This window comes from Periophthalmus magnuspinnatus, chromosome 8, assembly GCF_009829125.3.
Source record: "Periophthalmus magnuspinnatus isolate fPerMag1 chromosome 8, fPerMag1.2.pri, whole genome shotgun sequence".
In the NCBI taxonomy this organism is placed as follows: Eukaryota; Metazoa; Chordata; class Actinopteri; order Gobiiformes; family Gobiidae; genus Periophthalmus; species Periophthalmus magnuspinnatus.
This window is the reverse complement of record NC_047133.1, coordinates 25,373,181-25,388,103: the sequence shown is the minus strand read 5'-3', so window position 1 is coordinate 25,388,103 and position 14,923 is coordinate 25,373,181. Positions and strand designations below refer to the sequence as shown.

General features: G+C 45.6%; 1 protein-coding gene across 1 annotated transcript in view; it reads right to left on the bottom strand.

Annotated features, from left to right (window-relative positions):
* Window positions 1-9,211: 9,211 nt before the first annotated feature.
* LOC117374319 (E3 ubiquitin-protein ligase rnf213-alpha-like) overlaps window positions 9,212-14,923 on the bottom strand; it is a 28,844-nt gene continuing 23,132 nt past the window's right edge. The window contains 11 exon segments of the mRNA XM_055223515.1: window positions 9,212-9,598; window positions 9,676-9,854; window positions 9,928-10,017; window positions 10,092-10,289; window positions 10,362-10,439; window positions 10,520-10,721; window positions 10,808-10,991; window positions 11,082-11,165; window positions 11,298-11,427; window positions 11,510-11,761; window positions 11,837-11,928. Of these exon segments, the coding sequence (XP_055079490.1) occupies window positions 9,442-9,598; window positions 9,676-9,854; window positions 9,928-10,017; window positions 10,092-10,289; window positions 10,362-10,439; window positions 10,520-10,721; window positions 10,808-10,991; window positions 11,082-11,165; window positions 11,298-11,427; window positions 11,510-11,761; window positions 11,837-11,928 (1,646 nt within the window). The 3' untranslated portion in view covers window positions 9,212-9,441.

Genomic DNA, 14,923 nt, shown 5'->3' with positions numbered 1-14,923 from the left:
AAGGAGGGGAGAAAGAAAAGAGGAGTGCGTCAACAGCAGGGTCAGCCAAAAAGTGGCGGTTCTCTGGGGTCCTGACATTCCTTGACCCCTTCATTTCCCTTCATGAGACGAGCGAGAACGTGCCAAGGATGGTCTAGGTCAGTGGTCGGCAACGTCCGGCCCGCGGGAAAATGTTGGCCCTTTGCCAATTTATTTTGGCCCGCCAGAGGATTTTGGACTTTCTTCCGGCATTGATTCTTTAATACTGTCATGATCCGCTCCGTCTGCTCCACGTTTTTCCTCCTGTCCTGCTCGTTCCCTCCCTCACCTGCCGGAGCTGGGCTGAGCTCCTGGCTCCTCCTGCTGCGCACCTGCAGCTCATCAGCGCGAATCACCACCACCTGCTGTGTATAAGAAGGAGGCAGGACCAGACACTCAGGGCGAGATCATCTGCGTTTCTACACCCTGTTCAGTGCCGGTTCATCTTCGTTTCATCCTCATCCCGTTCGGTGCCCGGATCGTATGTGCGTCTCCACCCAGCTTTGCTGGACCTGTCTCAGCTCCAGCGCTTCCCGGCTCAGCTCCGACCCTGCTTCCACCCTGCTTCCCAGCCCTGGTACTGTCTGTTTTATCTCTGCATTCCGCGACCCCGGACCCTGGTTAGCACTCTGCGTCCTGCCCTGGTGCTGCCCGCATCGTCATCTCCGCTGCGCTCCACGTTCCGCTCCTGGATCCTGGCCCGTGCCTCACCTCCTGCTCACCGCCGGATCAATCCTCGAACTGCACCATTTGTAATTTCTTTAATAAATCCTGTAAATATTCCCCGAGTCTGCATCCTTTGGTCCGCTACACCCACCGTTACGACAAATACCAAGTTATGTGGGCACTGCTACTGTCCACTGCCCATGATGTGCATGTAACACAACATTAAAAGCAAACAATGAACTGGTGTGTACATACACCTTCACCAGTCAAAATCGTGGCTAACTGTTTTTGGACATCTGATGAGGCACGTGTGCAGACTGCGCGCAGCTCAAGGAATGTGCACCAGTTACGCTATAGCCTTCTTGCACTTCTGTGGTTAGTTATTCAAAATTCCCTATTTTATTAAAATAAATCACTTAATCACAAAACTGTCAAAATACTCAGTTTGAAGATTTCTTTTAACCGGGGTGGGGACTTGCTTTTTGTCCGCATGTCAGGTTTTATTGTTCCCGACCTTTGCTCATGTTTGACACAACATAAATCCACTTCGCCATGTCAATTTTAAACATTTTTCATTTACGTTGTGATTTTATCACGATCCTTGCTGCACTTGGCATCATCCAAGTCCTACAGCTCTCCCACAGTCGTGCGTAAAGGTGCAGGTCATTACGGCACCAAATGCGGAGTAAGGAAGCCGTTAGTGCGGTATTACGCACGACTAAAAGCCTGTCGTAGTTTAACCTTCGAGGCAGAGCTAAATCGCAGCGATGGTCACAAGAAGACAGCGTGAGAAAAGAATTTTGATGGAGAGATTTGACGATAAGCAATAATTACGCAGCTTCCTGGTTCAAGTAACCGTCTTAGAAAGATTTTATCCTTGTTTAAATCCGCACATTTTAACCACAAAAGTATTAGTTTCAATTAATATCATGAGACAAAGACCTGAATAAATGAGGTAAAACCTTAAAGTGAAAAGTTTTTCATAGCTCTACCTGATACTGTGCGCCTTTAGCATCCATATTACCATGTTCAACAAAGGCATAATTCTTACCAAAACCATAATAAAAGGAGCAAAAGCTTTTGCCCGAGGATTTTTTAATTGGCTGTTTTAGGTGAGTTAAAATGCATGTAATTCATATTTATGTATTTATAAATATATGTAAGCCAATACCTTTACCATCTGGCCCGCCACCTGTGGGCGCTGAAAAAAATTGGCCCGAAGCCAAGCGAAGTTGCCGACCCCTGGTCTAGGAGATGCAGGCCACAGGGGACTGTCATGAAGAGCCTGAAGAAGCAGCAGGACAGGGCTGTCAGATGCAGGAGGTATGTTGTTGAGTACAGTCAAAGACATTGGAAAATTATGTACATAACATGTTTGTTTCATTCACTATGCTGTTGTAATAATAAGAGTAGGAATTGAGTAATGCTAATTCAGTGTACAAAAAAATATACAAAGCAAAACTATAACTGTTCAATTCAATTCAATTCATTTATTTTTGTAACGCCCAAAATCACAACAACAGTTGTCTCGAAGGGCGTTCATGTTTTGGTTGATGGGGGAAACCGGAGTACCCGGAGGAAACCCATCCAGACACGGGGAGAAACATGAAAAACTCCACACAGAAAGGCCTGGTGACCCGGGGATCGAACCAACCTTCTTGCTGTGAGACATGAGTGATGGCACTCAGTCACCGTGCCGCCAAGACACAAAAAACAAAACAACAGGAAGAATCAGACACAACAAGAAAAATCAGACACAACAGGAAAAATCAGACACAACAGGAAAAATCAGACAACATAAGAAATCGGCCAGGAGACCAGACGAGGAGGAGGAGAGCCGGGCGAGGAGGAGGAGAGCCAGGCAAGGAGGAGGTCCAACTGTCATCGGGGCATCTGAAAGAGATACACTCCACAGGGGGAGTGGGACAGGACAACATGTGAATAGCATTGCTGATGAGAAAATAGGGCAAAGTAGAGGATAGTGCTCAGGTTGCCATACTTCCCCCAGCTAGTTACTCCTACTGCAGCTTATCTTATCCCGGGTTTTAATAACCCTAACTCCCTCACTAAGTAACCTGGTCATACGCTATACCGAAGAGGAAGGTTTTAAGCCTGGTCTTAAATACAGAGACTGTGGGGGCCTGTTTAACATCAGCAGGGAGTTGATTCCATAGCACAGGAGCTTGGTAACTGAATGCTCTCCCTCCCACTGTACTTTTGGACACTCTAGGAACCACTAATAGTCCTGCATTCTGAGAGCGGAGTGCTCTGTTTGGCTGGTACGGGACAATAGCATCTTGCAGATAGGATGGGGCCATACCGTTTAGGGCTTTGTATGTCAGGAGGAGGACTTTGAATTTGATTCTAAGCTCGACAGGAAGCCAGTGCAGATATTTTAGTACAGGACTGATGTGGTCTCTTCTTTTAGTTCCTGTTAGGACTCTGGCCGCTGCATTTTGGACCAACTGGAGGCTCCTTATAGTACTTTTGGGGCAGGCGGCAAGCAGGGAATTACAGTAATCAAGTCTGGAAGTAACAAATGCATGGATGAGTTTTTCAGCATCGTTTTTAGGTAAAATATTTCTAATTTTAGTTATATTTCGCAGGTGAAAGTATGCGGTTTTACAAGCTAGGTTTATATGGGCTGTGAATGAGAGATTTTGATCAAATAGGACTCCAAGATTTTTTACAGTAGGGCTAGAAGCTATATTCACATTGTCCAGTGAGAATATCTGGTCTGACAGAGAATCTCTTTGACCTTTGGGACCAACGACAATGACCTCTGTTTTTTCAGGATTTAAGAGCAGGTAATTCAAGGTCATCCAGGTTTTGATGTCCTTCACACAGGCACTGAGTTTATCTATTTGATCAGTCTGATTTGGTTTCATTGATAAGTACAGCTGAGTGTCATCAGCGTAGCAGTGAAAATTAATGCCATGTTTTCTGATAATGTTACCCAATGGCAACATATACAGAGTAAATAGGATTGGACCAAGCACAGATCCTTGTGGAACACCACAGGCTACTTTAGAACAGGGAGAGGTGCTCTGGTTTATACTAACAAACTGGTACCTATCTGATAGGTAGGATTTAAACCATTTGAGGGCGGTCCCTCTGATTCCAATGTCACATTCTAACCTCTGCAGTAGAATGTTGTGATCAATGGTGTCAAACGCTGCACTGAGGTCCAGTAGGACCAGGACTGAAGCCAGCCCATTATCAGCAGCTAGTAGTAAATCATTTGTTACTTTAAGCAGTGCAGTCTCTGTGCTGTGGTGAGCTCTGAATCCAGATTGAAATTTTTTTTTTGAAATTGAAACTGCTGTGAAATATTTCTTTATTATTATCATGACAGAACCAGCAAGAGGACTCCCACGTCCTAGATCTGTCTGCTGCTGCTTTATCAGGGCAGGCTGGCCCTTCTGCTGCACCCACAGTTGTGTAAAGGCATTAAGTTGTAGTCAGACTTTCATAACACTGTATGAGGTTATGGTTTTCAGTGTGCAACTTCAGTCTTGAATATTGCATTAAATATACATAAGTACTGGTTGTTTTTCAACTTATACCCATTAACTTATGTTTAAATGTCATAAAACTTTCTGTTTTGCAGGCCCACCAAGGAGGAGAGTGAAGAAGGGGTCTCTGGATTCGTCGCCCTCCAGTTTCGAGAGAGAACTACTGGCGGCATTCCGGGACCGACCTCCTCCTCCTGCTCAGTCTGAGGATGAGCACTTTTTGTTGTCTCTGCTTCCTCTCCTGCAGAAGGTGCCACCTTATTGTAAGGACTCAAATTTAGCATTTACAGATTATTATATGAAAACACTAGTTTCTTTACATTTGGAACATTTGGAGCCTACTGTGTGGATTGAGGTGGCACCTTCTACACGGGAGGAAACAGACCCTCCTTTCTCCTCTCCTTCATATGTTCAAGCTCCTCCTCCAGACAAGGTCCTTTCATAATAAATAAATACGTAAATATAATTTGGATTATATGAAATTTATATGGATTTTTAAACGTAAAAATCACTGCCTGTGTGTCCGATTTTAAAGTCCATGCGATGAGTGTTGCTGCAGCTGTCATTAGTCGCTCCCCATGTGTCGAGCCCATTAGGCTTTGTCTTATGCAATCACAGCTACATACCAAACTTCTCCTGTACAGAAAAGCCTCTATATGACCTCTGCTAATGACGGAACAGACCTAGCAAAACAAATCCCAAAAAGATCAACCAAAAAGAAACAGGGTGGGGTAGGCCAACTGCCCTCATCCCACAAATTAAGCGGTCTCCTGAGCATCAGACAGTGTTGTGCCAACTCATTGACTTATGGCTCCAGGACCCTCACAAACCCCGAGAAAAATTACCACCTTCATTCAGGGAAGCTGGAGTTCCTTGCCCTAAAGTGGGCCATATGTGAAAGGTTTTGTAATTTTCTGTACTACTCCCCGCCATTCACGGTATATAAAGATAATAATCCTCATACATATGTGCTCACCTCCACAAAGTTAAATGCGACAACACAGAGGTGGGTGGCAGAATTAGATGACTTCCAGTTTGTGATTAAGTACTGCCCAAGGAAAACCAATAGGGACGCAGATGGCCTACCCCTGCCGCAACAAAGCTGCCCATACTGCTGCTGAAAAAATCTTTGGGGACTTTGCTCTTAAGTTTGACTTTCCCACAACCAGGTAAAAGAGTTCCAAAATAAACTGTTTGCAAAGTTGCAGGAATACAGTGGGGTTCAGGGGTCACGAACGACACCGTACCACACCCAAGGAAATTGACAGGTGGAACGATTTAATCTTACTTTGTTAGCTATGCTCTGAAACTTGCCTGAAGCAGCAAAGAGCGACTGGAAGTGAAGCAGTGAAGCAACAGGGTGCGCCATATTTCATGCTGTTTGGTCGCAGCCCTAAGCTGCCAATTGATCTTATCAAGATTACACATCAAATGACAAGGGCAATCAACAAAGAAATGGTCCAACATAACCATTATACTGGTATTTTAAACACATGTACTGTAAAATAAATGAATAATTTTACACCATTATCATTTTATCATAATTCAAAGCAAATGCTGATTTATACATTGTGGGTTCCTTTTCCACCACTTCTTTTTCAGGCGGCTGGAGTTACACACAAGTGCACGTCAGACAGTGGGAGGCACCTATTTTAGTGAGTCGATAATTTGGCTTTAGGACAGTATCAACCAATACTAGGACAGAGACTGAAAATATAATCTATTTTCTTTAAAATACAGAGTATGGTAAAATGATCCAAATGTGTTCTGTGACTGCCATTCATCATTTAAAGCAAAACAGCTTTGTGAAAATAGAAGTTTATTATTATGAGACGTTTTGTGCCAACACTGGCCAGTAAATCATCTTACCCCAGTTTAAACCAATATTTTGGAAGTCAATATCCACTTCACCAAATTTTTCAATATCAGTGCCGATATCCAATACCAGTATCGTATCAGTGCATCCCTATTTTAAATGTCTGTGGCATTACAATAGAGATAGTGAAATAGATATTATCCTTTTATTGCAAATTCCCTGGTGAAAGTGAAGTTGAAATATAACACACTTCTCCTGTCTCATAAAGATGAACATCCCCAGATCCCACTATACGGGTTGATGCAATGTCACACATAGTTTTCTATTTCAAAGACTAAATTATTTATATCTTTTAATATTTTGAGAGCTGTACGATGGAGTATAAGGGTCAGTTAAATAAAATAAATTATGCAGGCGCTACGGGAGTAAAGTCGAAGCCTGAAAAAGTCGTAATTTTATGAAAATAAAGTCATAGTCCTACGATAATAAAGTCGTAATTTTACGAGAAAAAAAGTGGTATTTTTATGAGAATAGGCTGCTGTGCGTGAATGAGTGACCAGTGCGTTATGCGTTAAGGAGAATTTGGAGCATTTTGTTCAGATAAACTTTCAACTGGGGTTTACACACGATGAAATACTGTGTCTTTTAGGCCACCATCACCACACTATCATCAGTATAAGTACTTTGAAGGGACACTGCAAGCATTTGAGTTTGTTTAGTCGAAGGAACCATACAGATTTGAAAGAAATTGCTATATCTGAACAAAATGCTCCAAATTCTTCATAACGCACTGGTCACTCATTCACGCACAGCAGCCTATATTCTCATAAAATTACCACTTTATTCTCGTAATATTACGATTTTATTCTCGTAAAATTACGTCTTTAATGGCGAAATACTTTGAGCTTTATGCTCATAGCGCCTGTATAATTTATTTTATTTAACTGACCCTTATACTCCGTGGTAGCGCTGTTACTTTTCCAGCAGGTAGATTATGGGTCTATATTGTGCAGAATTAGATTTTTTTTTTTTTGTGTAGGCCAATTGTGTTCCATTAAACCTTCTGGCGTGACCACGAGTCACGAAAAGTAATTAGGTATTTTTTCAGTATAGTAAACCCCAAATAACATTGTCATTTTAATAGATTGTGAGTATTTTCTCCTGCATTGGACAATACTGCCCCCTCATGGCACTCCAATAGCCAGATCAACACAGCAGACTACATGCTAAATACATATGACACAGGCCTAGAATACACCAAACCAAACTATAGGCCTAACTGCTCGTTATTCATCAACTCGAGCCTACTGTATGTGAGGCTAAATTTAATGAGCCATTTTTGGACATTATCAAATATTATGGACTCATCTGGTCATCATCCTGACTGTATATATCAGGGGTCTCAGACTCGCGGTCCGCGGGCCAATTGCGGCCCTCGGGCCGGTAGTTTGCGGCCCCCGCCTTAATATGAAAGTTTAATGTTAATGTGGCCCGCGAGTTTGATATGTGTGGCACTTTACAGTGTTGTGTGCGGAGCTGAACGAACCTACCAATCACAGTGGGGTATATGGCTCTGGGGGCGGGACATCGGCCGGGTGTGATGCAGAGAAACATTTCTCAATGAGTGAAAGTTACAGCAGCGCTGCTATGGAGTGTTTTCTTCCGTGCCTGGTTTCTATTGAGCCCACGAGGACATTCGTCCGAGCGCGTTGCGTTCACAACACAAAAAAGGTGTTTTTAAGTTGCTGCTCAGCGGGATATTACACGTATATAAATTTACATAAATATATTCAAATATATTTACACATGCACGTCAATGGCACTTAGAGAGTTAATATGAGGTCTGTCTCTGACAACCTACGACGCTGGACAGATAAGAAATGATTAATATTGTCTCAGGTGTATTTCACAGTTCCTCTGACCCTCTTCTTCGTCCTGGCGCTCCCCTGTAGTGTTTCATAAAGCGTTTTAGCTTTTGTGCGGATGATGTTGTTTGATGTGTTGTTGATGTTGGTTTCCAGCGTAATGTTCTTTTTCCTGCAGTCACTGATCCACAAAGCTAAAGCAGACTCCATCCGCACGATGGTTACAATCCCTTCTGCATCCTTGTTCAACGCTATTATTCCTCCTTTATGTAACGAACGAAAGATTCATTTATTCTGTAATGACGCCTTCTCCAGCCGCGTAACTTCTCCCTGTCCTCAGCATGTCCATGTCCTGCTTAAATAAACCAACACGGCAGGACAGTTACAGCTCATCTTCATTCAATAACTTCACTCATCTCATCTGGTGCGCGCCCAGTGCGCGTCCACACCCTGTGTGCGTTCACTCTTGTTACATTTTTATCGGTGCGCTCCTCAAATGCGCTGTACCGCAACAATGAGTAGGAACCAATATTATTTAAAAAATAAAATAAAATCTGCGAAACAGCGAGCCCGGGAAAAGTGAACCGCGAAAAGTGAACTGTGATATAGCGAGGGATACCTGTTGCGGCCCAGCCTCACCTAGACTCTGCCTCCAGCGGCCCCCAGGTAAATTGAGTTTGAGACCCCTGGTATATATGGTCGTGAGAGGTGCTCTTGTGCTGTAAATAAATGCACCACATGACACAGCACAGCAGGAGCTTCTTCCCACTGTGGTTATTCATTTTGACATCTGTTTCACCAACATCCATTAGGCTACATTGTGTTGTCTTTTGCACGCCATCATTTTATGGGGTTTGCCTTTCTTATCACAAAAAATAGAAAATAAACAGAACTGAAGTGGGTTTATGTCATCATGATCTGATAGAAGTCGTGGCTATACAACTATAAAAGGTGGCAGAAGGCTTACTTCCAATCACATTTGGCGTACAATCTAATTTAATTAAATTATCTTTTTTTTTTTTTTTTTTTTTCTGTAGGCTACATTTTGAGTAAACCATACATTTACAACATTCACATGGGGAAAACATCCACATCCTGACCAAGCCTAGCTCAAGATCTGAAATGGGTCCACAGAGAGTGGCTGTTGCTGCCCACTGCACCAGCAGCATAGAAGGAAGTGGTGCCAAATAAAATAGAAAAAGAAAAATCCCTGTAATGCAAACAATCAAAGTAGTGCAATTATCAAGTAAAAAAAACAAAAGTAACCAAGTACAATTAACGTACTTTTTTTTTTTAAGTTGGCTAAATTAGAAAAGTAAGACATGTTGGAAATATAACAAACATAGTATAAGTCACACATCTTTACCTGAGATAAATATTCTTGATTGTTGTTTAACAACCATCATGTGACAGATAAAGTGCAAAAATTAAGATGGGAGTGAATAGAACTAGGAAAAAAAAGTGACCACTTATCCCACAATCTTTTGCCTAAATCAACCATGTTGATTCATAATAATTGTAAACATGACTTGAGGAATATTAACATCAAGTGAATTTTGTCTTAAATTCTTAATGTCCTCTCCTGTTTGAAACTGACACAGAATTTCCAAGCTTCAACATAATGAGACAAAGAAATTTCCTCTGGGAACAGCTCCTCCACATCAGGGGGAACATCCATGTCTTTGCGCTCCATGTAGGACACCAGCGTGTCTTTTAGACTAGAGAAAAGTAGAAAAGCACACATTTAAATCATTTCTGTAATAATAAGAAGTTAAATTATGTAATGCCATCTTACCCCCACTCAGGTTTGAAGGTGTCTGTAGCCCTGGGCTTGCTGAGCAGTAGTATCAGGAACTCATGCATCTCCAGCAGGAAAGAGTCAGCACTGTTTTTGGAGAAGAAGCCAGTCAGCAGCCTGCGCTCGTCCACTCCGAGATCCTGCTTGTACTCCTCAGAAACATCTCCAAATGGATCCTACAACAACAAACAAATCAATAATTCACCAATACCCACACTGAATGGGTGTGAGCCATAAGCTTTCTTTTACCCTCTTAAGTTTGAGCAGGCCTTGTGATTTGAGAGACCCAAGCAGCTGCCATAGTGCAGCGCAATGCTTAAGAGAACACATACTCAAGGCCTGTGAAAAGAAAAGAAAAATTCAATACAAAAAACTCAAATGCAAGTGACATGTATAAAATGAATATTTCAGACCTTGAGGATATGTGGAGGGGTTTGATTTGCCATTTTCAGCACCTCTTCCAGGTAACAAGATAACTGCATACAGGGATCTCCCCCAGACATGGCAAGAAACCCAAGAGCAATTTCCACTGTGGACAAGGCCTCACACACCTCACTGTAAGAGTCCAGCTCTGTGCTCACAGCACACTGCGTGAGGGTTTGGAGAGGTTCCTGGGACAAATGAATATTGTTACAAGAGTAAACTACTTCTGATCAGGTTGGCAAAGAGCAGCTGTTACTTACTTGTTTGATCTTTTCCTTTACGTCCTTCAGGATTATCTCATAGTTACGGTCATGTCTGTGTACTAAAGTAGGAATGCCCTATAAACAAGATTTAAATATTTAAGTCAACCCTGCGTATTCATGCAGGTCACTATTTTCTTTTTGTTAGTTTTACTCACTTTTAGAGTGATAAGAGGTTTGCCTAATAGAAAGCGTGACACAATCTGCTGCTGGATTTTAGGCAGGTCATACTCGTGCACTGTCTCCTGGCCTTTCTCAATGCTGTATTGTGTGTTGGACAGAACCAGGGGCATGAGGTCTCTGTCCAGCTCGTAGCGGATCACATGGAGGTCAGTCAGATCAGCTGGGCCCACTTTATAACTGGGGTAAAAATAAATAACCAGATTTTCAGTTGTTAACTTACTATTCTAGCGCAATATGTTTCAAATGTGACATGAGGACCCCACCTGGTGGTCCTCCTGCCAGTGAGCTTGTCCACACTGTAAACCAAGTCATTGTGCAGGGAGATGAGATAACTGACAAGGGCCGTGGAGCAGAGTCCTGGTCCACGGCGACTGGGTAACAGCACCCCCAAAGTCACAGTGCAGGTCCAAGTCCCTCTCGCCGAAAGCAGGTGGAGGTTTATCTCACCTGATATATATTAGGAGGACACAGGTATATTTAGATATCTATTATAAGATGAAGAGAGCACTAGACTGCATGTCTTAATTGTGATTTTACCATTGGTTGCCAAAAACACTCTAAGCTGATTCCAGGTAGTCAAAACAATGTTGATATGCTTCTCGTACCAGGCCTTTAGGGGAACTAAAAATATATATATAAATAAATACATACATGCATTTCGTTTCAATTGACTTTACTTTTTGTACTAGAGTAAAAAATAAACATATCTATTTGGGCAATTTTAGGTCTTGAGTATGTGAAGTTGTTGAATACCTGATTGCTGACGTTGCAGAAAATCTGCAATTGTGGAGCAGAGCTCACTGACGTTTTGAAACTGTTTGACCAGATTTTTTTGAAGAGTCAAAATGTCAGGGAGGAATTTCACCAGTCTGTACTCAGCTTCCTGAAACAAACATTCAAATGTCATGTTACACAACTTCTTTTTTGTGAGTAAAGTATGTTTGCTTTGATGATGATTCATTTACCCTGTGGAGGAATTTCCAGAGGACTGGTAATGTGTCTCTGCCATCACTCTGCTCTAAAATGTGTGTAAGTCCTAAAAGAGATACTTTCTCCCTACAGCTCCACACAGTGGAACAATGGATCAAAGACTTTTCTGGCATAGAGCCCAAAAACAGCTGAGGGTCTCCGAACATGACTTTCGTGATTGGACTGGCAGAAATGCGATCATCAGAGCGAATGAATGCGTTCACCTCCTTTAGCTGCCTGTCCAGGTTCTTTAAAGTACAGAGTATCAATGAGAGAGAAATAATAAATAAAAAAATACAATTAGAGAGAATTAAGAACTATACCTTAAATTGTGAAGCAATTATGTTGCTCATCTCAATTTCCCAATTATTTCTGGCTGTATTGGTGGAGAGCTGATTGTCAAAACCAACTGGCCCTAAAAAGAAAGGTAATCAATTTCAATGATTATATTTTTAAGACATTTAAAAGACAGATAAGACTCTTCAAAGAGATCCGGGCGGCAGTCGAAGGCGAGGACCTCGATGACCGGATCTCCGGACATGGAGACTAGCTCTGGGGACGTGGAACGTCACCTCGCTGGGGGGGAAGGAGCCTGAGCTTGTGCGGGAGGTGAGCGTTACCGGCTAGATATAGTCGGCCTCACCTCCACGCACAGCTCTGGGCTCTGGAACCCAACTTCTTGAGAGGGGTTGGACTCTCCATTTCTCTGGCGTTGCCCGCGGGGAGCGGCGGCGAGCTGGTGTGGGCTTGCTCATTGCCCCACAGCTCAGCCGCTGCGTGTTGGGGTTCACTCCGGCGAACGAGAGGGTCGCGTCCCTGCGCCTTCGGGTCGGGGACAGGTCTCTCACTGTTGTGTCGGCCTACGGGCCAAACAGCAGTGCAGAGTACCCGGCCTTCTTGGAGTCCCTGGGAGGGGTACTAGACAGTGCACCAACCGGGGGACTCCGTTGTTCTCCTGGGGGACTTCAATGCCCATGTGGGGTAACGACAGTGACACTTGGAGGGGCGTGATTGGGAGGAACGGCCTCCCCGATCTGAACCCGAGCGGTGTTTTGTATTGGACTTCTGTGCTAGTCACAGCTTGTCCATAACAAACACCATGTTCGAGCACAAGGGTGTCCATCGGTGCACGTCGGCACCAGGACACTCTAGGTCGGAGGTCGATGATCGACTTTTGTTGTCGTGTCATCTGACCTCCGACCGGTGTCTTGGACACTCGGGTGAGAGAGGGGCTGAGCTGTCAACGGATCACCACCTGGTGGTGAGCTGGATCCGCTGGCGGAGGAGGAAGCCGGACAGACCTGGCAGATCCAAGCGCATTGTGAGGGTCTGCTGGGAACGTCTGGCGGAGCCCTCTGTCAGGGGAGTCTTCAACTCCCACCTCCGGGAGAGCTTCTCCCTGATTCCGGGGGAGGTTGGAGACATGGACTCCGAGTGGGCCATGTTCTCCACCTCTATTGTCGATGCGGCTGCTCGTAGCTGTGGTCGTAAGGTCTGTGGTGCATGTCGCGGCGGCAATCCCCGAACCCGGTGGTGGACACCGGAAGTAAGGGATGCCGTCAAGCTGAAGAAGGAGTCCTATCGAGCCTTGTTGGCTCGTGGGACTCCTGAGGCAGCTGATGAGTACCGGCGGGCCAAGCGTGCCGCGGCTCGGGCAGTCACAGAGGCAAAAACTCGGGGTTGGGAGGAGTTCGGAGAGGCCATGGAGAAGGACTATCGGACGGCCTCAAAGAGATTCTGGCAAACCGTCCTCAGGAGGGGGAAGCAGTGCTTCACCAACACTGTTTACAGTGCGGGTGGAGAGCTGCTGACCTCGGACTGGGGATGTTGTCGGGCGGTGGAAGGAATACTTTGAGGATCTCCTCAATCCCACTGTCACGTCTTCCGAGGAGGAAGCAGAAACTGGGGACCCAGAGGCGGACTCGTCCATCACCCTGGCTGAAGTCACTGAGGTGGTTGGCAAGCTCCTCGGTGGCAAGGCTCCGGGGGTGGACGAGATCCGTCCTGAGTACCTCAAGTCTCTGGATGTTGTGGGGCTGTCTGGCTGACACGTCTCTGCAACATCGCGTGGCGGTCGGGACAGTACCTGTGGAATGGCAGACTGGGGTGGTGGTCCCTCTGTATAAGAAGGGGGACCGGAGGGTGTGTTCCAATTACAGGGGAATCACACTCCTCAGCCTTCCCGGTAAGGTCTATTCCAGGGTACTGGAGAGGAGAATCCGATCGATAGTCGAACCTCGGATTCAGGAGGAGCAGTGTGGTTTTTCCGTCCTGGTCGTGGAACACTGGACCAGCTCTATACTCTTCATCGAGTCCTCGAGGGCTCATGGGAGTATGCCCAACCAGTCCACATGTGTTTTGTGGATCTGGAGAAGGCATTCGACCGTGTCCCTCGTGGTGTCCTTTGGGGGGTGCTCTGGGAGTTATGGGGTCCGGGGCTCTTTGCTAAGGGCTGTCCGGTCCCTGTATGACCGGAGCAGGAGCTGTGTTCGCATTGCCGGCAGTAAGTCAGGACCTGTTCCCGGTGCATGTTGGACTCCGCCAGGGCTGCCCTTTGTCACCGTTCTGTTCATTATATTTATGGACAGAATTTCTAGGTGCAGCCGGGGGGCCGGAGGGGGCCTGTTTGGGAACCACAGGATTTCATCTCTGCTGTCTTCTTCGAGCCAGGACCTGCAGCAGGCACTGGGGCGGTTTGCAGCCGAGTGTGAAGTGGCTGGGATGAGAATCAGCTCCTCCAAATCCGAGGCATGGTTCTCGACCGTAAAAAGGTGGTTTGCTCTCTCTAGGTGGGTGGTGAGTCTCCTGCCCCAAGTGGAGGAGTTCAAGTATCTCGGGGTCTTGTTCACTGAGTGAGGGAAGGATGGAGCGGGAGATTGACAGGCGGATCGGTGCAGCGTCTGCAGTGATGCGGTCGCTGTATCGGTCCGTTGTGGTGAAGAAGGAGCTGAGCCGGAAGGCGAAGCTCTCGATTTACCGGTCAATCTACGTTCCTACCCTCACCTATGGTCATGAGCTCTGGGTAATGACCAAAAGGACAAGATCGCGGATACAAGCGGCTGAAATGGGCTTCCTCCGCAGAGTGGCCGGGCGCACCCTTAGGGATAGGGTGAGGAGCTCGGTCACACGGGAGGAGCTCGGAGTAGAGCCGCTGCTCCTACACGTTGAGAGGAACCAGTTGAGGTGGCTCGGGCATCTGCTCAGGATGCCTCCTGGACGCCTCCCTAGGGAGGTGTTCTGGGCATGTCCCACCGGGAGGAGGCCCTGGGGAAGACCCAGGACACGCTGGAGGGACTATGTCTCTCGGCTGGCCTGGGAACGCCTTGGGGTCCCACCGGAGGAGCTGGAGGACGTGTCCGGGGTGAGGGAAGTCTGGGAGTCCCTGCTTAGACTGCTGCCCCCGCGACCCG